Source organism: Erpetoichthys calabaricus, chromosome 9, assembly GCF_900747795.2.
Source record: "Erpetoichthys calabaricus chromosome 9, fErpCal1.3, whole genome shotgun sequence".
Taxonomy (NCBI): Eukaryota; Metazoa; Chordata; class Cladistia; order Polypteriformes; family Polypteridae; genus Erpetoichthys; species Erpetoichthys calabaricus.
The window spans coordinates 173664456-173689104 of NC_041402.2; the positions used below are offsets into that span (position 1 = coordinate 173664456).

The 24649-nt window shown below is 38.9% G+C and overlaps 1 protein-coding gene across 6 annotated transcripts in view; it reads left to right on the forward strand.

Moving 5' to 3' along the window:
* igsf9ba (immunoglobulin superfamily, member 9Ba) overlaps positions 1–24649 on the forward strand; it is a 288098-nt gene that overhangs the window by 63153 nt on the left and 200296 nt on the right. For all 6 annotated transcript variants that reach the window (XM_051931889.1, XM_051931890.1, XM_051931892.1 and 3 more), the window contains exon 2: positions 19073–19270. In XM_051931889.1, coding sequence (XP_051787849.1) covers positions 19073–19270 — 198 coding nt within the window. The remainder of the gene's footprint in view (positions 1–19072; positions 19271–24649) is intronic.

The following is a 24649-nucleotide window of genomic DNA, read 5'->3' on the forward strand; positions in this document are numbered from 1 at the left end:
GTGCACATCCAGGAGAACAACTAGAATTCGTGCATAGCCCAAAATCACATCAGGAATGCCTCAATGGGCTTTAACAGGCACTGTTTTTTGACAGACCCAACCTCCAACCTCTCAAAAGCCTTGACTCCTTAAGAAGAAAAGAAAAAAACTCCCCACACAAAAAAAACTTTAAGGGAAAAAAAAGGCAATTCAAAAAAATGCCCTTTCAGAAGTTAAACTTCAAGGAGGCAAATTTCAAAAGAAATCCTGCTGCTCTGAGGAGGCACCATTGTGTCACTCTCAGATATGCATGTATATATTGTGTGTACACAAGAGTAATCCTATAAGAGCAATCTTGGGTACTTTAATTCTCACAGTATAATACATAAATACATATGTCTATAGCAAGCACCATAAAAATATAAAATGTTAAGTTTGATTTTCCTGGCAATGCTGAACCAACTCAGAGATTACATTGTGTGAGTGCAGAAAAAGAGTGGGTTTTTGGAGTCTTCAGCAGATGTTTGAGCCTTAAATGTTTTTGGCGATTTTCCTTAGCTCCTGTACACTGAGCCCATTGTATAATCCAGCTTTGAGGGAGGAAGTAACAGAGGGAGTCGGAGAGGAATGCTCTGCAAAGAGAAAGACAGATCATGTCTTACCACTTGAAAGGAGACATAGATTTTAAATTCCTTCTTACTGAAGGGCTTTGTGTAATCCACACACTTGTGTCTGCTTTATTGTTGAACTTTACAGTAGATTTTTAATAGCAACATTTCAGATGTGCCTATCAAAGACAAAATTTAACTTTAGGATACTTTAGAGACATCAGCAGATACAGATCAGCTGGAAATGCATTTCAGTTTCAGTTGATGGTGTTTGAATAACTTAGTTATGTTAAAAATGTACATAAAGACCAGAGGAGGGAGTGTATCCAGTGTGTCACCTCCCTCGGAGTGCTAGGTGGCAGCCCCCCTGGGTTGCAGCAGTGTCTTGGACTCCCGCAGGGCTCCATTGAAGTTGGAGTTTGGTCCAGCCCAGTTTGGGTCTGTGGGTGCCACCAGTGCTGCCGGAAGATGGCCAACAGGTGCCTGGAGGACTTCTGGGTACCTTATAAAAGAGGCCAGCAGCCACTACTCTGGGGAGCCAGAATCAGGTGGAAGAGGACGAAGCTTGCCAGGAGGAATGGAGGAGGACAGAGAGAGAGAGGGAAAGGGAAAGAGAAAGAAAGGAAAGTGTTTGGTGCTTGTGTTGGAACTGTGCTGTATGTTTGCACCTGAGTCCCACGTCTATCTGTGTCGGGGTTGGGGTGGCTGGTGCGCCCCCTGGTGGTCCACAGTTTCCACAAATGGATAGGCACGTTTTCAATCATGGCAAGGAGATGTGAAAAAAATTATATATGTTGTTAATTTTCATTTTTACAGTGTAACTGTATATAACATTATAACTATATAAATGTATCCCATATTTAACTTTCTCATTCCATCTTAATTTCTTTGCTCTGCACAGTTCACTAGTTAGTCTATGTGTCTTTCTCACATTTCTTTAAAACATAACTATTGTCCAACCTATTGTCTAGTATCTTGGTGCAGAACCGCAAAGTGTGAAATTATCTCATCATGTTACATTAAGAAGTGTGCACTGCATGAGTTGTGATAAAAGCATATGTTTTCAATTCAGCCTCCTAGTGAGATGCACCCTGCTTGTAGGATGTCTTAGTACTTACGCACAGATTACTCGTTGGTCTGCCCTTTATCTTATCTGAACAAGCGCTGAGGTAACATGCATTGTGCTTTCTCTTATATTTTCAAAAGCGTGATTTTACTGAGATTGAAGGAGTTATAATCCTGCTATAGTGATTGCCTTGAGACTGACACTGGCTTTAGGACTTAGTGATTTCATGCATTTAGGGAATATATTCTTGTCCTTTAGTAGATCAAACTATGAAAAACTATGAACAATAACAAGTCAGCAGCAAAATTATTTTAGTAAATTAAAAGACATATGTAGGTTTCACTGACACATATGAGTCTATAAGCACAAGCAGAGCAATAGAATATTGTGTACTTCAATCCAGTCTTATTTTTTTTTTCCATTGCAAATGTATTTTTTCAAAAAAAATTACAGAACCTATGTAAAATGTGTTCAAACCCTCAGAACTTATCACATTATATTATTATGCAACATGAAATCACAGTGGATTTACAATAACTTGGATTTTTTGACACTGATCAACAGATTAAAAGTCATTGTGACATAATGTCAGTGTAAAAACAGATGTCTACAAAATAATTTAAATGAATGACCAATATAAAACACAAAATAATTGATAGCATAAGTTCTTACTTTCTTCAAAACAGTATTTAATAGATGTACCTATGGCAGAAATCACAGCCTTGAGACTGTGTGCACAGGTCTCCCTCTCTCTCCTTATCAGCCTTGCAAATCTGCACATTGCCATTTTCCCTCATTCTTCTTTGCAAAACCGCTCAACCTCTATCTTTTTGCATGAGGTTTGTGAGTGAACAGCCTTTTCTAAGTCCAGCAATCAATTCTCCATTGTATTGAGATCTGGACTCTGACTTGGCCAATCCAGAATTTTAATGTTTTAGGACATTCCTGTGTCGCCTTGCCTTTATGCTTGTGGTTGTGGTCTTGTAAAAAAACAAATCTTTTCCCGGTTTATATTTACTTGATTATTCAAATGTCTCTGTTGATAGCATTGCCTTGCAATTCAGGTGAGTTGCCTACAGCACAGCTGCCCAATGCGGCATACATGGCATGCCATTGTGTCAAAATGTGAAAAGAAAAAACATTTATGGAAGAAATAATCACATGGAAAACTGCAGCGATATATATACATGGTTCATTAAGTTTTGAAAAACTGCAACATTATATATAAAAGATTGATGAAATTGTGAAAAAAGGCATGGAAAATAAAAGTTTTCTTGATGTCATGGAAAGCTACAATAGCATTTGTTTCAATAATATACTTACTTTTAATTTCACTTTTGCTGGTGTTATTTCAATATTGTCCTTTTATAAAGGCTGGTAATATTTCATAGTGGGACATTTCTTGATGGCACATTACAGAATAGCTTAATAAATGCCAACTTAAATTATTTCAGAAGGTCTCTTTCCATGCTAGTTTTGTTGACAATCAATTATTTTTAATATACGAGTGGGGACCCAAAAATAACCGGAATTTTGTTGTTGTTAGGTTGGTACTTGTAGTATGTGGTTGGGCCGCTAGGGCGATCTAGTTACACTCCTCACAAGTCAGTCTGCTAAGTGCCATCAGTCTGGAAGGTTGTGCTTGTGTTCAGTGAATTTTTTTGTAAAAGTAGTTTTGTGCAAGCGTCGTTTTTTACGATGGCCGATTATCGTGAGCAACGCATGGCAGTGAAATTTTGTTTTCTTCTTGAAAAAAGTGTTGCAGAAACTATTGTTATTGAAACGGTATGACAACCCTGAACCACCCACCCTACTCACCGAATTTAGCTCCGTGTGATTTCTTTTTGTTCCCTCGGATGAAAAAAGACTTGAAAGGAAGGCATTTTGCTGACGTTGAAGAGGTAAAACAAGAAACGACCAGAGCATTAATGGGCATTACTTCAGACGAATTTAAAAAATGTTTCGAACAATGGAACAAACGGTTAGATAAGTGTATTTCCGCCAATGGAGAATACATTGAAGGAGACTAATTGTAGTTTGTACAGGAAATTAAATTATACACGTTTTAAAAATATTTCCGGTTATTTTTGGGTCCCCCCTCGTATATCCTTGCCGTTTTTCAGAATTTAATGACAGACAGACAGACAGACAGTGGTCTGAACACACACCAGAATGACTAAAAAGGAAGAAAAAACTAAAAAGAAAGAAAACTTCAGACTTGGCAGTCACAAAGGAGCCCCAGTGCACTTCTTGACACACTGCTGAATAATTTGTTGGCTGAATGTCCTCAGCGTTAGTGTGTCACAGAGATGATGTGCAGCATTGTTCATAATAGCACTCAGTTTTTGTTTTAATTCTCTGCTTTGCTACTAACTCAAGGGGATCCACAGTATATTCCATAACTGAACCTGCTCTTTAAATAGCTTGTTGATTTGGTGGTCCTCTCTTGAAGTGATGTTAACCAGCCCAGCACACCACAGACTGGCCATTACAAATTTGTAGAAGATGTGAAAGATGTCACTACCCACATTAAAAGAATCCAGTCACCTAAAGAATAACAGCCTGCTCTGCCCTTAGTTCCTCTGTGTTCTGAGACCAGTCCAACCTATCATATATATTTTAACATATATAAATGATTTGGATAGGAAAATAAATAACAGCTAGTCAAGTTTGCAGATGATACCAAGAAGGGTGGATTGACAGATAACCTAGAATCTATTGAAGCATTACAGAGGGATTTGAACAGCATATAGGCTTGCACAGATGAAATTTAATGTAAGTAAATGTAAAGTATCACACATAGGAAAAAACGGGAGGTCTAAACATTGAAAGCACACCTTGTGAAAAGAATATAGGAGTTAATAATAATAATAACAATAATAATAAATTAATTTTATTTTATAGTACCTTTCCCATGCTCAAGGCACTTAAGTTGTAGTGGAATCATCACTTTCAACTGCCAGACAGTGTTCAGAAGCCATTAAAAAGGCTAACGGAATGTTAGGTTATATAGCGCCTTGATGTGTGGAGTACAAGTCACTAGAGGTTCTGCTCAAGTTTTATAACACACTGGTGAGGCCTCATCTGGGGTACTGGGTGCAGTTTTGGACTCCAGGCTACAAAAATAACACAGCAATGATGGTAAAAGTCCAGAGAGGAGCGACTAGGCTGATTGCTGAGCTACGGTGGAAGAGTTACAAGGAGAGATTAAAAGAGTTTACCCTTTTCAGTACAAGCAAGAAGGTTAAGAGGAGACATGATTGAAGTGTTTAAAATTATGAAGGGAGTTAGTCCAGTGGATCTACAGGTATATACTTATGTAAGCATGCCTGAGGCAACTAGACTTGAGGATAGCAAGAATTGTAGAGAGTCCAATATAAGGAAACACTAGCCTTTTCTGAAGAAGTGTAAATAAAAAATGCTAGTGTTTTTCCTTATATTGGACTTTCAACAATTCTTGCTATCCTCGTGTCCAGGCAGTGGTGGGATTCAAACCCATGCTTACTTTAAAATGAGATGAGGAAGAACACAGGGACACAGTTGGAAACTTGGTAAGGGTAAATTTCACACAAACATTAAAAAGTTTTTCTTCACAAAGGGAATCATAGACACATAGAATAATGACCAAGTAGTGTGGTAGACAATAGACCTATAGGAACCTTCAAAACTCAACATGATGTTATTTTGGAGGAATTGAGAGGATAGATAGAACTTTGTTGGGCTGAATGGCCTGCTCTCATCTAAATCATTCTAATGTTCTAATGAACAGTCAGGACTACAAAGATGACTACATTTTGATGTAATAGATCCTCTTCCCACTGTTACCCACTCAGCTTATGGAGGAACTGGCGCTATTCACTATAATGGGGTCCGAGGAGACTCAAGAAATAAACAAGCTATCCAATTCTTGCTTCCAGACATGTAAATGCTCATCGTTATTTCTGAAATTGCCTCTAATTGCATTTAACTTAAAAAGAAACGTTCAACACAAACACTGATACTCTCGCAGCGGAGTTTACCAACAAAGGGGTTTTCCGATCGTGCCGTTGTAGTGTGTCCATGCAATGCTTCAGATCAGAGGAATTCCTGTAGATCTGTCCTTGCAATGAATGCCTTCGTGAATTGCAACTGCCTGCCTTGGCCGTCCTGCTGCTGCGCCTCTGATCTCCAAAACTGTTTTATGCACCAGACTCCACAAATCCAAGTCCGTAGCGTCCCCATTCCCCTAACCTGTTGCTCCGGGCGTTCGTTATTATTATTATTATGCTTCCATACATAGGTGTAAGCCCATAATACAGTATCTACTAAAATTAACGACGCGTCTGTATGACTGCCCTCATCAGCCAGACCGCCACGCTCTCCTGCATGACCACGCAACGTCAATAAAATCCCGCGCTTTTAGTATTAGCAGCTTCAAGCAGAGAGAGAGAGAGAGAGAGAGAGAGAGAGAGAGAGAGAGAGAGAGAGAGACAGATTACCGCGCGCGGTAGTGGTGCAAGCGCGTCAATCAGCGAGTCCCGCCCATTGCCACCAGTTCAAACGAAGACAAACGTCAACGCCTTCGGAGGACAGTTAAACAAGCGCACATTTTATCTGAATTTAATCGTCTAACTTGACCAGTGAGTATAATTAAATTTACCGGTTTTTGTTTGCGTTTTTCGTAATGTTTACTTGCGACCATTTAGTTTGACAGTTGCAATAATTTAATAAAATAAACATGGCTATGTATAGAAATATGATGTTTTTCTGTATTCGGCATTCATATAACTTATACATTGATGCAAACTTTACATTTCAAGCAGTGCAGATATTACTAGTTATCGTGATACTTTGGACTGCAAGAACCAGTTGTAATAATGGTGTGCTAGAGAGAAAGTTGCTGCCCAAAATGAAAGTCAATAAATTAAAAATATTTCATTTAAAAAGACATATTATGTTTCATTAACTTGTCATATTCAGTAACTTTTATAGTATTTTACCTGATTAAATTTCAAGCGTGTGAGCCTCGAGGAAAACAATTTTAACTCAACAGGTGGATTTTTCTCCCAAAACGAGTGGTTTTGATTTGTTTTTTCCATTTTCGGAAAATAAAAATCGGGAGTGGTCTCCCCAAGACTCTCTCCTATGCATGTACTCGGATATGGGGATGGATATTTGAGGAGTAAACCTCAAGACAATGATTATAATTTTTATATTATGAACTTTAAAAAATCATCAACAAGAAATCAAATCAAAGAAATAATATATTGAACCATTATTATAAAAGTAAAGTTGAATAAATCGGACTCTGCAGCAGCATGAATAAAAGGTAAAGTACCTCTTCCGGTTTTGTGGAAATAGCCCAAAAGTTGCTAGAAACCTATGTTTTGTACCTAATACTTGTATGCAGAATTTGGTTGACCAAAGTGAAAGTGTACTTGGGTTATCATGTTTACATACACACATACACAGACACATGGATATAATCCCAAAAATGGTATTTTCTGATGTTGAGATTCATCAAAATCTGGAAATTGAATTTTTGGAGGATTCCCGTACTTTCCCTATAATTCATATATGAAAACGTCAGGGAGGTCTAAAACTTTGAGATTCATCAAACATTGAATTTTTGGACGATTGCCATACTTTCCCTATACTTTGTATACAAGAAAATAAAAAGCCTAACTTTGTAACTGGAGCTGCAAGACTGAGATCCACCTCCCCATGACCTTGAAGGGGGTCAGGGAATAAGATGCATCAGTAATAACTGGATTAAGTTTTGCAAATATAATATGCCAAACTAGTAATGTGCCATTATATTTGGTTTTGGAGTTGTCATGTCGTGTATTTGTGTCCCGTTAAGGTCTGATTCCTTCTCTGTGAATAGTGCTGCCACATTGGTTTGCAATTCCTATTGGAACAGTACAGTATAGAAAGTGGATGAGTAAAATATGAACAGAAGAGCACATGAGCGATTCTGTAGAAAGACAGACAGAGAGAGAAAGAAGGAAAATGTACTGTAATTCCCAGTATGTGTAGGGAGTTTATGTCTCATATCTTAATGAAATAGGATAGAATAAACTGCTTTTCATTTGCAGGCATCAATATTGGTACAAGAAATGCATATACAGTAGTTCTCAAAGGCAGTTAATTGAATTTAAGGTCTGGGGTGCCAGGGCCTACCTCAACCGCATAAAATGCAAGGCAAGAACTAACCCTTCAGTCCATCACAAGACAAGCTCACACATACACCTAGATAAGGAAAATTTAGATTTGCAAATTAATGGAGAGAAACAGACAGATTTGGAACCTTGATATCAATAAAATCTGGGCATGAATTTGAATTTAGAATGTTTAATCTGTGATGAAGCTGTGCTAACTGCACTGTCACCCCCATGCATGATTGGTCTTTTCAAATGGTAGTGATCTGTTATTTAATATTACTCTTATGGCCCTGCAAATTAACTGCAACTTTATACAGGGCTAGTGCATGGAATGTTGGCTTTAAATTCATAAATAAAGCTGCTGGGGTAAGATCTGCTCCCTTGATACCTGAAATGGATCAATCAAGTTTAAAAGTTTATTATTATTGTTTGTATTGATGTAATTTTATCATCTTGCTTAATTTACTGTGGGGTTTGGGGAGCAGAAGTCTATCCCAGAAGAACTGAACATAAGAGGAGTGAGGCAAGATGTGCAAACAGTTCTAAATGGGATAATAGTTCATTACAAAACACACTTTCTAATGTAGGGTCAATTTAGGGTTACCAGTCAACCCAAACTACATAACATTTGGATATGGGAGGAAAGTGATGACCTATTAGCAAACCTATGTGGATATAAGGGAGGACAAGCAAACTTTAAATAATTGGTAAAGCACTAAGGGGTTCTAAAAATTTTTGAAGTCAAAGTCCTGCAAAATGTTGTCTCATCCGGTTAGACCGCAGGGGTGTCAAACTCCAGTCCTGGAGGGCCGCAGTGGCTTCAGGTTTTCATTCTAACCATCTTCTTAATTAATGACGAATTATTTTCTGCTAATTACTTCTTTTAATTAACTTGACTCTGGCCCTTTGGTTGTTTCTATTTCCTTAATTAGCAGCCAAACAATAATGAGACACAAAACAAGCCACCACATCTCACAATATCTGAAAATAAAGAAAGGTGATGGTCTCAGTAAGGTTGATCTCTCAACTCACCAAAACACTTTGACGATGTTCTTATAAAAAACAAAAAATCAACAATTTTGGAAATGTCTGCTGTTGCAGAACGAGAGCAGCAACAAGCCATGGAATTAAATAACGGGTTTAATTCACAGCAAGCATCGGCTTCTCATTAAGAAACTGGTTGGAGTTTGAAGCCCAAGTTTAAGCTGGTCATCTGTTGGCTTGTTTCACATCACATTTCTGTTTGGCTGTCATTTAATGAGGAAACAAATTAATTCAGAGGACTGAATCCTTCTAACATGGCTGTTAAATTAAAGGGGAAAAAAGTGAATTAGGAAAAAAGTTAGATTGAAAACCTGCAGCCTCTGCGGCCCTCCAGGCTTGGAGTTTGACACCTGTGGGTTAGAGCAGGGGTGGGCAGATTCAGTCCTGGAGGGCCGCAGTGGTTGCAGGTTTTTGTTCCAACCCAGTTGCTTAATTAAAAACCAATCCTTGTCAATTTATATAATTGCATGGCTTGCTAGTGCTTTAACTCTGCCATGTCAGGTCATTCTAATATCCTAGATTTATTTTCCTTCCTAAGGATATCATCCAAATGATCTGAAGTCTAAAACAGATGAGTAATTCTCAGTGCTTCACTTTTTTTCTCTTCACTTTCCTTCCAAGTATTTAATTAAACCAAATAGTGCACAATAAATACACACAGGCGTAAATGGTAACAAGCTAAATGGAGAAATGCTGGTCTCTTTTGTCATTTGCATGGTATTGCTAATTAGGAGCAATTAAACACCAAGATTACAGCTGTTTAAGACTAAAATAAGCAATAAGGGTTCAAAATCTTAACGAGCGAGACAACTAAAGTGAAGCAGAAGTGTTACTTGAGCAATAAGGGTTTCTTATTAAGCAATTGGGTTGGAGCAAAAACCTGCAGCCACTGCGGCCCTCCAGGACTGAATCTGCCCACCCCTGGGTTAGAGTATCCCCCCACTAACATGAAGCCAATGGCCTGAAGCAGAGCATGAACTTGGATCTTGGATAATGCTAAAAGTAGTCAGAATGCATGATTTTGACTAATAATAGTCCTAATAATCAAAGCAAGACTATTGATGCATATGTGATCAAATGTTACATGATATCTCTAGGCTCATGTAATTAAATGGTTTTCTTGACATATCATCTGCAGGAATTAAAATTTTTTGAAGTACCAGCTTTCTCCCCTCCACCCAAGTACAACTAAAAGTATTTCTTTAACTCCCACCCCTTCCCTTAATATTTTATTTAGGAATTTAAACAAATAAATACAGATAGTTTTTTGTGGTGTGTGTCTTTTAATGTTTAATATGTACTGTATACCAAATGGATTTTTTAAGAATTATTTTAGTGCGACAACAGTAGCACAGTTTCAGAAAAAAAAAAAAATTAGATAAGTCTATAATTTCCATACTTTTAATTTTCAAAAACTATACAATTATATTTGAATCCAGACCAAAAGAAGTTGAAACATGCCTCAAGTTACCTATGAGAGAGGGGCTGGGAGCAAGCGATGAAAGCGTGTTGTCACGCCCACCACACCACCTGGATTGGGACCCAAGCACAGCATGTGACACCTCAGCACCACACTGGAACAGTGTGAGGTTTTTTACAGCGGCTGGAGTGCCAATCCTGCCACTAAACCCCCAGTTTTCCCTGTAAATTGGAGGACCTTCTAACTGGGCTGGATGCAGATTAAAATCATACCCACAACATTGCAATTGTAGGTTAATGGCCTTGCTCAAGGGCCCAATGGAGTAGAGTCACTTCTGGCATTTATGAGATTTGAACCAGCAACCTTCCCAATACCAGAACAGATCCCTAGCCTCAGAGCCACCACTGCACCCAAGTTATATATGACTTCAGGTTAAACCAAAAAAGAGGAAAATAACTCAATTTCAGTTGTGTAGGCTGTGCCTGCTTCATGGTCCCTAGTGTCTTTATGTTTTATAGGGTCATTATTGTTGAGCTCCAGCTTTCATAACTTTAAGAACAGTTTTGCATTTATTTTCAGCCTGTTCCTGTACTTACTTTTATAAAAGTATAAAGGTTACCAAACATTGGCAAATCTGTCTAAAACAAAACAGTAAAATGAATTGTTAGATATGTATATTTTTATTTTTACTAATTAACATTTGTCTCTTTCCCTCATTATATATTCCCCTGTCTTAGTTTGTCAGTTTCTAAAACTATTCTAAAAATGATGGTACACCACACAAGTTCATCAAACAGGACCTCAGACAGAGAGAGAGAGGCTGTACATGGAGACTCTAGTTCAGCCTCCATGTAACAATCCTTTAAAATCCAAGTTATTACATCCAATATGTTTATTTTTTTGTTTTCTTTCATACAGTCTAACTGCTGCTTGCGTACCACACAGATTAAGGACCATTGTTCTAATGCATAACTACAATGATAAAAGACTACTTTCACACAATTGAATGTTTTGAGTTACCTGTATATTTAAATAAAAACTACATACGGCAATTTAAGGACTATCTTTATAGTACTAGGGTGTTGTACCGTGTTAGCCATTATGAATGTAGTGAAAAGTCAAGCAAAATGACACATCTTGCCTGAAAAAGGGGCCTGAGTTGCCTCGAAAGCTTGCATATTGTAATCTTTTTAGTTAGCCAATAAAAGGTGTCAAGACAATCTTTAAAAATGGAACTGATATTTTTAAGAATGTCAGCGTTGCCAAGACTGCTACAACCCCCCTTGCACAGTGGCCCATAGTTTGAAAAATGTTGCACTAACTTAGTGTTAGTTTTAAAGAAATGCTTGTTAATAGTTAACAGTTGTTGCTAATATTTTGGCACTGACTTTCAACAGTGTCAGTAAAGGCTTTTTTCATTTATATTTCAGAGCTTGTTAGAGAGCCCTGTACTCAACACTCAAGCTGGTTCTCAGTTCAGCTTGTTATTTTAAAGTTTCATCACCAAAATGTTTTCATTTTGTGTAGGGACATGTTATTATTTTGATTTTCTGTAAGTTATTAGTGCAGCAAGTGGCTAATATTTATGTATCACTGCATCTTTTTGCTTCACTGGCACCAGCTCACACTCCCTCTATAATTACCATACTGGCCATCTGCAGTGGGTTGGCAGGTCCAAGATCTGGAGCAGATTCAAGTTTTCTGTTTCTTTGTGACTTTTTCTCCTAATTTATAAATAAACTAGTATGACTGCTGACCAAAGAAATGCATGCAGGTGCATAGAATATAGGCTAGAGGAGCGTCCGGAATGAAGTGCACTACTGGCAACAGAAGCTTCTTAGAAGTGAGGGGACAGATCTGCCTTTCATGAGCAAGAGCCAAATAAGTAGAAGTCTTAGCTGGGAACTGTTTGCTTCCCATAATTTGGAACTCAGCTATCCACAATTCTGTAACATTGTAAGTTTGTGTGTGTGTTGTTATACTGAAGACTGTTCTTTTGTGTGTGTAGAGGCATTTTTAACTTAGTGTGCATGTCTGGTGACAGTGCACAACACTCATCAGAAACTTCAAGAACATAGTCAGAGGGCTCTGTATTTTCTTCAGACATTATTTACTGTGCTACTGTTCACTTTTAGGATTTTAGGATGTCATGCTACAAGCTAACTAGCAATTCACAATAATGAAACAGTGTCCTCGCCACCATTAGTACTACTGAAAGCATGCTAATGTTTTCACTGAAAGCATACTAATTTTATCATAGGACTGAAGACTGATCATTTTAGTTTATTTAATTCTTTACCAAGTAATCATAATATAATAATAGTAAAAAATAAAAGGTGTGTAACCCTAATTCAAAATTCTATAACCCAAAATGTTCTAAAATCCAAAACTTTTTGATTGCTGGTGTGATGCCACCTGTGTTCGCTCTAATTTCTTATACTGCTGAGTGGATGTGAGGTGCACATTCCAAATGGATTTATTCATTCTGAGTTGTGAGAGGCAGGTTGTCCTCTGTGTAGAACCACAAAGCTAGGAGACATGATCGACGACCAGGGATGGGGTGCCCTATAAAGCAGCAAATCCAATGAAGTACTATCACTTGATTGACCATTGGGAGGGGGTTGGGAGTACTGGATAGATGCTGTGCGGCAGTTTCATTATGCTGCTTGGTGGTTTTGGGAGCAAAACATATAACCTGTGCTGTGCGTTAATGGAATGTCACTGCTTATGATTAACAAAAGCAGCTTCATTCTTGCTAGTTACCCTTAATGCAATATTAGTGCAGTAAATTACTCCAATTATGTTAGGAAAACTGGACAATACTGCAAATTTCTTTTTTATGTTGGCAAAAACATGTTATGTTTTATGTACGTACACCCACACTATACAGAAACTGAATGTAGTGTCTCATAGGAGGATTAATGGCTTCCATCACAGTGTCCATGGTGAAGTGAAGGCTGATCTAGATATACCTGACCTATTGGCCAATTCCCTGAGGCATGACAGCAGGTAGCCAATATAAACTGATGAAAAGCCAATTCGCAGGCATTTTGGATTATGGATACTCAAACTGTAATAATAATAACACCGATTAGTTTTAAAATCTTTTGTTCTGGGCATATTCTATGCCTAAGCCTAGTGAAGCAAATAGGATATTATTTTTGAAGTTTTAATGCTTTTTATTTTAGTTATTTTTCTTTGAGCAATAGCTTTTTTATAATGCACTAACAGAATATATTGTTTTTGTTTTTTTTTTTTTTTTTGTAAAGGTTGAGTTAATTCAGTTTTTTTTTAAAGCACACAAAATAACATTCTCAAATCCTTTTATTCACTTCAGAGTTATGGATGTTGTAGTACATCTAAGCAGCATTGGGCACAAGGCAGAAACTGTCTCTGGATGGGTTGCTAGTCCATCACAAGGCACATTCATACACAACTACAGAAGGCCAGTTTAGTGTCAGTAGAGTTGTGTAACACACACACACACACACACACTAACACGCGCACACACACACCTATATATATATATATATATTTGGAATGCAGGAAAGAATTTGTCTGTGCAGACAACAGGGTCAATTGACATACTGCACAGAAACCATTACCTGGGGTATGATTAAAACCCAGGATGCTGGATCTATGAGGCTCAAGCACCACTGGTAAATAATCACTAAATAAGGGTGATCCTGTGTATAAGAGATTTAGCTAGTGATTTAGTAAACATGTAGCTGCAAGTTTTTGTCCCACAGACATCTGCTTTTAACTGAACTGAACTGAAATTTTTGACAGAAAAAAAACTGACAAACTTGAAAACTTGTGTGTTACTTGTGGGGGAAATTTGATATTTTAATCTTGTGTGTGTTTATTATTTTAGATTTTTTTTATCATTATTACTGTCATTCCTCTTTTCCACATCCATCCATCCATCCATTTTCCAACCCGCTGAATCCGAACACAGGGTCACGGGGGTCTGCTGGAGCCAATCCCAGCCAACACAGAGCACAAGGCAGGAACCAATCCTGGGCAGGGTGCCAACCCACCGCAGGACACACACAAACACACCCACATACCAAGCACACACTAGGGCCAATTTAGAATCACCAATCCACCTAACCTGCATGTCTTTGGACTGTGGGAGGAAACCCATGCAGACACGGGGAGAACATGCAAACTTCACGCAGAGTGGACCAGGTCTCCTAACTGCGAGGCAGCAGTGCTACCACTGTGCCACCGTGCTGCCCTCTTTTCCACATGTTCAGGTTATTTAAGTTGGTTTCTACTAATAAGTACTAGTAGATACCAACTAGTATCTAGTAGCTATAAGACTAAAGGAATCCATTGCCTTTGTCTCTAGTTTCCTTGCCATTTATTGTCATCAGAATACAGAAACCTCCACAGAAAAAGATGAACTAATAGGAAAATAATCAAAGAGAATTAAGTATTTTAAAGTATGGTAGAAATTCTAAATATTTCAAAATTTCTTGAATAAACAGATCTCTTACTGCCTTTTCTGAAAGCACAATAAGAGGGAGATTAGAAATCTTTGCTAATTAAACAATGAGCTCAATTAGAGAAAAAATGACTCACTGATTATGAAACTGGATATGACGGCAACCTGCAGCCACAGAGGGCCCCCAAGACTAAACTTGAGAACTACTGCATTAACTGATAACACTGAGACCATTAAACCTCTAGAGATGACACTTATCAGGTGTAAACCACTGCTCCGCCCTTTCCCTCTCTTCATGTGTTGCTTATCTGTAATCTAACTTAGCCTACCTGTGTTACTAGGCAACATTATATCTGTGTATCTTCTGTTATGTTCCTTTATAAAAGCAGGGACATCTTAACTGCATTATGAACAAAGTGGAAATTAACCTTGGATGAAGCTGGCTATTTTTGTTTTAACCTTTGTTTTAATGTTCCAGATGACAATCCCAAGTTTCAAACACTTCATGGGCCATGATTTTTCCCTTTGGTGTTATGTGACATTTACTGTCGGTACAATGTATGTTCCCCTTTGCTAACCTGAACTATTCACTTTGGTACTCTATGTAGTGCTAAGATGTGTGTTTTATGTAGTGTTGTATTTGTCTTTAAATTAACAGCTAACTAGCATTAATCTCTGGCCTTGTAGCTTGTGCTGTTGCCATTTGTCTATATTTTTGGTTAAGGTTTTTGATGATAACAAATGTCCACTGATATCTTTATTAAAGGCCATTTCCCACAGCGTTGCTTCAGTTCTTTTTCAAATGTTTATTGCTAAAGCAATCCCATGCTTGCACGTGCATCTCCATTGGCCTCTAGACACTTGTGCCACTCATATAGCTGATGTGGGCTCCTAAGGGGCCTAATTAATCATGTTTGAAAAAGCAGCCAATCACAAGGCTGCATTGAATAGGAAAAAAGAAAATTCATGTCTTTCATCTAAATGTCACTTGATGTACAACTCTTGGTATTTATATATAAAAAAAAACCCTTACTAAAAATAAAATTTGAGCAGTGTGTAAAGAGGCGATTGTTGACATTATCTTTTAACTTAATTGGAATGAATAAGAACACATAATATGACTTGCAGGAAAAGCTGCAGTTAACATTTCTGCTTAGTCCAGAATCAAGACCACTTGGGTCTCAGAGAGTTTTGGGGAGACACTTGATCAGGGTATGTTGCATAAATATTGAAATCATTGTAATGGGTCATCACAATAGGAATAGCTCAATATTAAGTATCTTTAGAAGGGTGATTTATCACTGACCAGTACACAGTATGTCAGCGCCTTGCTGGCACACAATTCATGGCCTTTACACTTTTTAAAGTGAGCTTGTGTACATGCATGTCGTATCCAGCATGAAATTATTTATACTGCTTTATGTCCTTTTTGCTCAAGGTTTGTGCTGTCAATATACTAATGTGAGTAAGTATATACCTGTAGTTGCTTTTTTCATGGGCGGCACGGTGGCGCAGTGGGTAGCGCTGCTGCCTCGCAGTTGGGAGATCTGGGGACCTGGGTTCACTTCCCGGGTCCTCCCTGCGTGGAGTTTGCATGTTCTCCCCGTGTCTGCGTGGGTTTTCACAGTCCACAGACATGCAGGTTAGGTGGATTGGTGATTCTAAATTGGCTTGGTGTGTGAGTGTGTTTGTGTGTGTGTCCTGCGGTGGGTTGGCGCCCTGCCTGGGATTGTTTCCTGCCTTGTGCCCTGTGTTGGCTGGGATTGGCTCCAGCAGACCCCCGTGACCCTGTGTTCGGATTCAGTGGGTTGGAAAATGGATGGATGGATGGATGCTTTTTTCATAACCGGCAGGCAGAAAAGAAAAGATGAGATAATGGTCTTTTTTTCTTAGAAATATGGGGTTGATGAATGTTGTGCCATGAAATTAAACAACTGATTATTCCTCATAGACTTAGTGACCACCCTATTTGGTACACCAGCTTATTAACACAAATAGTCTAGTGTTCCAAACAGTCAATCACACGAAAGCAGGTCAGTATTTACCATATATGCAGTCACAGTTGATACATTTGTAGAAGTTGTTGTTTGACCAACTATTAGGATATGCAAGCAATTTTGACTATGTGAATGTTAATATCAGACATACTAATTCCAGCTGAAACACAGCTGCTTTTCTGAGATGTTAATGGGCTGCAGTTTCCAGTATTTACACAGAATGGTGTGATAAAAATTTTCCAGTGATCAATGGCTCTGTGGATGAAATACCTTGTTAATGGAAGAGGTCAGAGGGGAATAAGGAGAATGGACATTTTACAAAAAGGCCTCATTGTACTTAAATAATAGATCTTTACAACAAAATGGCACCTCTGAAAGCATAATGTGTCAGATCTTGAAGAGGGTGGACTACGGTAGTAGAAGACCATACTGGATTCTGTTTTTGTTAGCTAATAACAGGAAGATGAGGCTACGAAGGGAACATCCTAACCAAAATTGAATGATTGAAGATTGTAAAAAATGTCATTCTGATAAATCTCAAATTTGCAGCAACATATCGAAGGTAGGGACTGAAAATGATTTAAACAGCAGAGCATGTTGAATCCATCTCTGTCCTGCCTTATGTCAATGGTACATACTGATGGTGGTACTGTAATCTTTTCGTGAATATTTTCTTGGCACACATTAATCCCATTAATACTGGTTGATTGTAATTTGTATGCCTCCATGTACCAAAGTATTCCTGACTGTATACCCTTCTTAATTAACATTTGAGAAATGGAAAACCCATTTTGTCTGTCTAAAATTTTTTGTCCTGTGAATATTTTTGTAGTTTATGAGTGGTTATATGTTTAAAGTTACATTTTTGAATTTTTATGTTTTAAATTACTTTGAATTTCATTTTTTGTTTGAAAATGTTTTTGTTTATTTCTAACTGCATCACATACATATACTGAAAGGTGCAGCAAGCAGGCAATGAGTTGTTATGGGACCTTACCCAGAGACACTCCCAGCTGATTAATTATGATGCAGGAGCATCAGTTTCTTTGTCTGTGATATGGATTAACCAGTGAACTAGTGTGAAAAGTTTAGTCTTTGACATGCTGGTTTTGACTCTTGCTCTTTTGTCTTTACTCCATTTTCATCTTGGTGTTTTTGCTGTTGTTCTTGGTTTACGACTTTTGTGATTCCATTTGGACTATGATTATGGTTAAGCCTTCTGGTTAGGAAAATCTACTTTTTATATTCTGAAAAGTGAATCTTTTGTGTTGGAGTTTATTTTTCAGTCTTCAGGTAAAAATCTTTTTATTTGGTTTCTGAATTAAATGCACAACTTCCTTTTAGCTTCATAAAGCAATGTGCCAGTGGAAAACTTGGAGAGTTTGGTTTGAGAAAACAGATGGGCGATGGATGTCTGAGGTGTGGATTTTTGGACAGTTTTGTGTATATCATGCCCAGTGTAACTGTTACAATCTACCTTTTTAAAAAGGCCACATTCAACAGACTAATGTGCCTTGTTACAAAGAGAGCATCACTGTCATGGCTTCACAAAAATGAAAGTGACTTCCATTTACTCCAATGGCTTGCACAGAACTCAGATTTCAATACAGTGGAACACCACTGGGATGAAGTAGAATGAGAGGTTTATAGCACAAATGTGTCCCTGAAAAATCTGAGAGAAATGCATGATGTTATTGCATCAGCCTGGACAAAAAAAAAACTCTAATGAATGTATTCAGGACTTTTCAAAAAATTTTAAATACTGTACCTTGAAGAACCAGTGAGGAGGGAAAAATGGATCCTACCTTGGAAAAGATATTCGTACTTAATAATAAAGTGCCCATTGAATGTATTTAGCTAACATTTAATTTAGTTATAAGTATTCATATAACATATTTACATATACTGTATAGTGTTTGTTGTTTACATAAAGTATAAAAGAATATCACAAAACCTATTCAGACTAAGTGTTAATGCCTGTTATTCTAGACTTGGCTTATGCAAACCTCTTAGGTACCATATCAGTGTTTTCCCTTTTCTCTCTCTTCCTTTCTTTCTCTCACACACACATCACCACAACAGTGTATACTGTTCTTCCTGTCAGTAACACTTTTCTCCCACTTTTCCCTGCTCAATAACACGGGACTAACAGAATTAGCTATTGGGTTTACCTGGATTACTTGCAGAGCTAGTTACTGATAGAGAATGGTCTTACCTAGAAAACTAACATAAAACTTGAAAGATTGAGTACTGAGCTGAATACCAAAGATAAAGATGAGGAGATGTTTGCTGTTCAACAGGAAATGGGAGAAGCCTGTTACATAAAAACCAGAGCTGATCACACAGTGTTTTTTGTTTTTTTCAGGTGCCCACGGAATCCGTGAGGAGCCTCAGTTTGTGACGGCTCGGGCCGGCGATACCGTCGTCTTGGGATGTGACGTGGTCCACCCAGTAAGTGGCCAGCAACCTCCATATGTGGTGGAGTGGTTCAAGTTTGGAGTTCCAATACCTATCTTCATCAAGTTTGGATTTTATCCTCCTCATGTGGATCCAGAGTATGCTGGTAAGATTCTAGATGTCTAACTGTTCTAGGTCTCTCATTATATTTTCATTGGTCTATGGTCTACATCTTTATGACTCAAATATACTTGGTACGTCCTATACAATTGTTTTTCCTAATTGACTATGCTGGAACTATACTTTACAGACACACAATTGATGTAATACATTATATTTGTTTTTGTACTGAGAACATGTGAAGTGACAGAATTAAGTAAATGGACAGGGAGTTAAGAGAGTACCAGGGTCTAAAATGGGCTGAGGCCAAAACAAGGAAAATCAATGAATGCAAAACACTAAAACCCAAAATGTCAACCATAAATCATAATAAAGAAACTAGCTAAGTTAACACATCAATAATGGTGAAAAACACACTAAAGAGCCACACAATTTTTTTGTTTGGTATTCAGAAACTTGAACAAGAAGGATAGCTCTCTTCCGTTTTAAACAGATGTCTTGCTGATGTCACCTGATGCAATTGTTACTACAAATGAAATGGTGATGTTTAATATAATAAAATAACAATAAACAAACAGATCAATATTTAAATGCAAAAATAAATGCAGAAATAGGTTTTGCCCAGCATTAAAGTCAAAAAGTAATAACCTTTTCTTAGTAATAAAATTATACACTATATGGACAAAAGTTTAGACATCTGACCAACACATGTGCACATGCTTTTGGGAAATCCTATTCCAGAACCATTGGCATTTATATGGATTTGGCATCTGTTTGTAATTATAACAGCCTCCACTGTTTTGGGAAGGCTTTCTACAAGAGTTTGGAGGTATTCATCTCTCTTGATCCAATAAAATCTCATGTCCTTTCTTATTCAGTCAGCAAGCAAACACAGCATATGGCACAGCTTCTACTTGTTTACGTCAGCTCACTTATCTGGTTGAACCACACACCACTCAGGATAATAGTTGTAAAGGGGTAGGCTCACGTTTTACACACATCTTATTTACACATTAGTCATTTACACACCAATGGAAAATCAGATTTCTTGTTTTCTTTTTCCTGTACAGATTTGCACATTTTGTGTTTTAAGATTAAATATTTTTGTAAGTTCTCACTAATTTTTAAAATGCTGGTATTTTTTTGTGAAATTCATATTAAAGGTAGAATTTTATCTGGTATACTAAATTAACTGTATGTTAATGTTATTTAAAAGGAAATAGATGTACAGTAAAGAAATAAAGTGAACTAAAACAAAGAAATATCACACACAGTTTATTTATTATTTATTTGTACTTATTTTTAAATAAATTTATTTGTTTTTATTTATTTTTTAAATATATTTATTTGTATAATTTATTTTTTAAATATATTTATTTTGTATTTTGCATTCATTTTCTTTTTGCACTGTCGGCATACTGAGCTTCAGGGGTATTTTGATAGTACCTGCTGTCAAACAGATAAGCTCTAACATTATTTTGCTGATTTCTGAGATTTCCTTCTCAGTGTCCTTAATCTAACATAACACATGTTCAAATGGTGTGACATTGTATATAAGGTTTTCTTTTAAATACACACTAGTAGTGGGTACTTGTGTCAGCCTACTTTGAGAGTGTTCTATCACAGGTTCATATTCTTGTCTTTACTTTTTTAAGTTGCCTAAAGAAAGGAAGTCACCTAAATGTTTTTGTTTTTTCAAATATTTTAGCTTTTGTAGACAATGAAGTGATTTTTAATGTAGTTAGATTGTAATTTCAGTGTTTAAGCCAGGCAAAGTGCAGACAGAATCAATTGTAAATCTGCACAATCCCACGTAGCTCAGTTTAATTTACATCTTTCAGAAGCTGTTTTAATGATTTAAGCATCTTCTCTCAGAATTTATGCATCTTTTATGTTCATTTAATGTTGCTGTTGAAAAGAATGAGCTGTTAAAGATTGCCGATATTAGTTAAATTAAGTAGTACATTTCAATATGTAGAACAAGACCAACATCTAGTAAAAATTTTGTTTATAGATTTAAGCAGAGTCTTCAGTCTTTTTCAGCTATGTCTGTTGATTGAGAGGTTGATAGAACTTGGGGTTGTTAGTGCAAAACATATTATGTCCTTGTACAATTTTTGTGACTCATAGCCAGCAGGTGAGATTTAGCTGTACTCATGTCCTTTAAATGTATTAATGCAGAAGCTTGGAAAACCCATGTTTTTTAATATTAAACATTTTCTATGCAGTTTAGGGCTAATATTTGCCTTTGACTTGCAGATCTTTAAATTTATTTATAACTAGCATAAACATATAAAGGGTGATGGGCAAAAACAAAATAATAAAAATGCTTGTTTTTTTTTCTTTAATAGAAAAGCCTATTTTTAGGAAATGGAGTGCACCTCCTTTAGATGTGGTATAATAGCTTAACTGAGTGACCCACTGTGTCTGGCAAACCTCAAATATTTTTTTAGACTTTTGAAATGCTACTTTGGTGTATAGAAAAAAAAACAGAACAAGACTTGCTTTCACTGTATATGAGAGGTTAATACAGAAGCAGATACTGTCATATTTTTTTTATTGTTCTTGTGAACCTTTGTTTGCTTTTTTTTGTACTGTTAATATAAGCCATTCAGACCATCTCAGGTAGCATCTAAACCTTAATTCCTGTTAAAGTCACTTTTGCAAAAGTTTAAAAAATACATCTATTTAAAGAGACAAGGCATGGCCTCTTGTATTTCTACTTTCACTAGTCCATAGGTTTAAAAAGGTATTCCTTTGATGTGTGCAAAACCAGCACCGACCCATTTGAAAAATTAAATAACCATATTGGAGGGTAGTGAATAAGCTAGCATAAGGCGAGAACAACCATAACAAAGCAAGTTGCATACGTTGTGAAAATGAATTCCAGAAAGGATACAACAGTGTGACATCGTATTTTATTGCATGTTGCTCTGATAACTTTCTTGAATAAAAGATAAATAACGATATATTTATAGTATTTAGAAGAAAGTGGTGAAAGTTTAATCTATAAGTTCAGATAAATAAAGAATGAATTGTGAAAGTCACATATGAGACATATAAAAAAAGGGTAGGATATCATGTTTTTCATGGCCATTTTTTTCTGTAACTGACTGAAATCCATTAGCATTTTATAAATAGAGACATTTACAAAATAACATGGCAACGTGGGTCCCCCTTCCCATGGGCTCACCACCTATGGGAGGGGCCAAGGAGGTCGGGTGCAGTGTGAGTTGGGTGGTGGCCGAAGGCGGGGACCTTGGCGGTCCGATCCTCGGCTACAGAAACTGGCTCTTGGGACGTGGAATGTCACCTCTCTGAAGGGGAAGGAGCCTGAGCTAGTGCGCGAAGTTGAGAGGTTCTGGCTAGATATAGTCGGGCTCACCTCGACGCACAGCTTGGACTCTGGAACCAATCTCCTTGAGAGGGGCTGGACTCTCTACCACTCTGGAGCTGCCCCCGGTGAGAGGCGCCGAGCAGGTGTGGGCATACTTATTGCCCCCCAACTTGGAGCCTGTACATTGGGGTTTACCCCGGTGGACGAGAGGGTAGCCTCCCTTCGCCTTCGGGTGGGGGGACGGGTCCTAACTGTTGTTTGTGCGTATGCACCGAACAGCAGTTCGGAGTACCCACCCTTTTTGGAGTCCCTGGAGGGGGTGCTAGAGGGCATACCTTCTGGGGACTCCCTCGTTCTGCTGGGAGACTTCAATGCTCACGTGGGCAATGACAGTGAGACCTGGAAGGGCGTGATTGGGAGGAATGGCCCCCCTGATCTGAACCCGAGCGGTGTTTTGTTATTGGACTTCTGTGCTCGTCACGGATTGTCCATAACGAACACCATGTTCAAGCATAGGGGTGTTCATATGTGCACTTGGCACCAGGACACCCTAGGCCTCAGTTCGATGATCGACTTTGTGGTCGTGTCGTCGGACTTGCGGCCACATGTCTTGGACACTCGGGTGAAGAGAGGGGCGGAGCTGTCAACTGATCACCACCTGGTGGTGAGTTGGCTTCGATGGTGGGGGAGGATGCCGGTCAGGCGTGGTAGGCCCAAACGTGTTGTGAGGGTCTGCTGGGAACGTCTGGCAGAGCCCCCTGTCAGAAGTAGCTTCAACTCCCACCTCCGGCAGAACTTCGACCACATCCCGAGGGAGGTGGGGGACATTGAGTCCGAATGGGCCATGTTCCGTGCCTCTATTGTTGAGGCAGCTGACCGGAGCTGTGGCCGTAAGGTGGTCGGTGCCTGTCGTGGCGGCAATCCCCGAACCCGCTGGTGGACACCGGCGGTGAAGGATGCCGTCAAGCTGAAGAAGGAGTCCTACAGGACCCTTTTGTCCTGTGGGACCCCGGAGGCAGCTGATAGGTACCGGCAGGCCAAGCGGAATGCGGCTTTGGTGGTTGCTGAGGCAAAAACTCGGGCGTGGGAGGAGTTTGGGGAGGCCATGGAGAATGACTTTCGGACGGCTTCGAGGAGATTCTGGTCCACCATCCGGCGTCTCAGGAAGGGGAAGCAGTGCAGTGTCAACACTGTATATGGTGGGGATGGTGCGCTGCTGACCTCGACTCGGGACGTTGTGGGTCGGTGGGGGGAATACTTCGAAGACCTCCTCAATCCCATTAACATGCCTTCCAATGAGGAAGCAGAGCCTGGGGACTCAGAGGTGGGCTCCCCCATCTCTGGGACTGAAGTCACCGAGGTGGTCAAAAAACTCCTTGATGGCAGGGCCCCGGGGGTGGATGAGATACGCCCGGAGTTCCTCAAGGCTCTGGATGTTGTAGGACTGTCTTGGCTGACACGCCTCTGCAACATCGCATGGACATCAGGGACAGTGCCTCTGGATTGGCAGACCGGGGTGGTGGTCCCCCTCTTTAAGAAGGGGGATCGAAGGGTGTGTTCCAACTACAGAGGGATCACACTCCTCAGCCTCCCTGGAAAAGTCTATTCAGGGGTCCTGGAGAGGAGGGTCCGTCGGATAGTCGAGCCTCGGATTCAGGAGGAACAGTGTGGTTTTCGTCCTGGTCGCGGAACAGTGGACCAGCTCTATACCCTTAGCAGGGTCCTGGAGGGTGCATGGGAGTTTGCCCAACCAGTCTACATGTGTTTTGTGGACTTAGAAAAGGCATTCGACCGTGTCCCTCGGGGAATCCTGTGGGGGGTACTCCGAGAGTATGGGGTACCGGCCCCCCTGATAAGGGCTGTTCAGTCCCTGTACGATCAGTGCCAGAGCTTGGTCTGCATTGCCGGCAGTAAGTCGAACCCGTTTCCAGTGAGAGTTGGACTCCGCCAGGGCTGCCCTTTGTCACCGATTCTGTTCATAACTTTTATGGACAGAATTTCTAGGCGCAGCCAGGGTGTTGAGGGGGTCCGGTTTGGTGAGCTCAGGATTGGGTCACTGCTTTTTGCAGATGATGTTGTCCTGTTTGC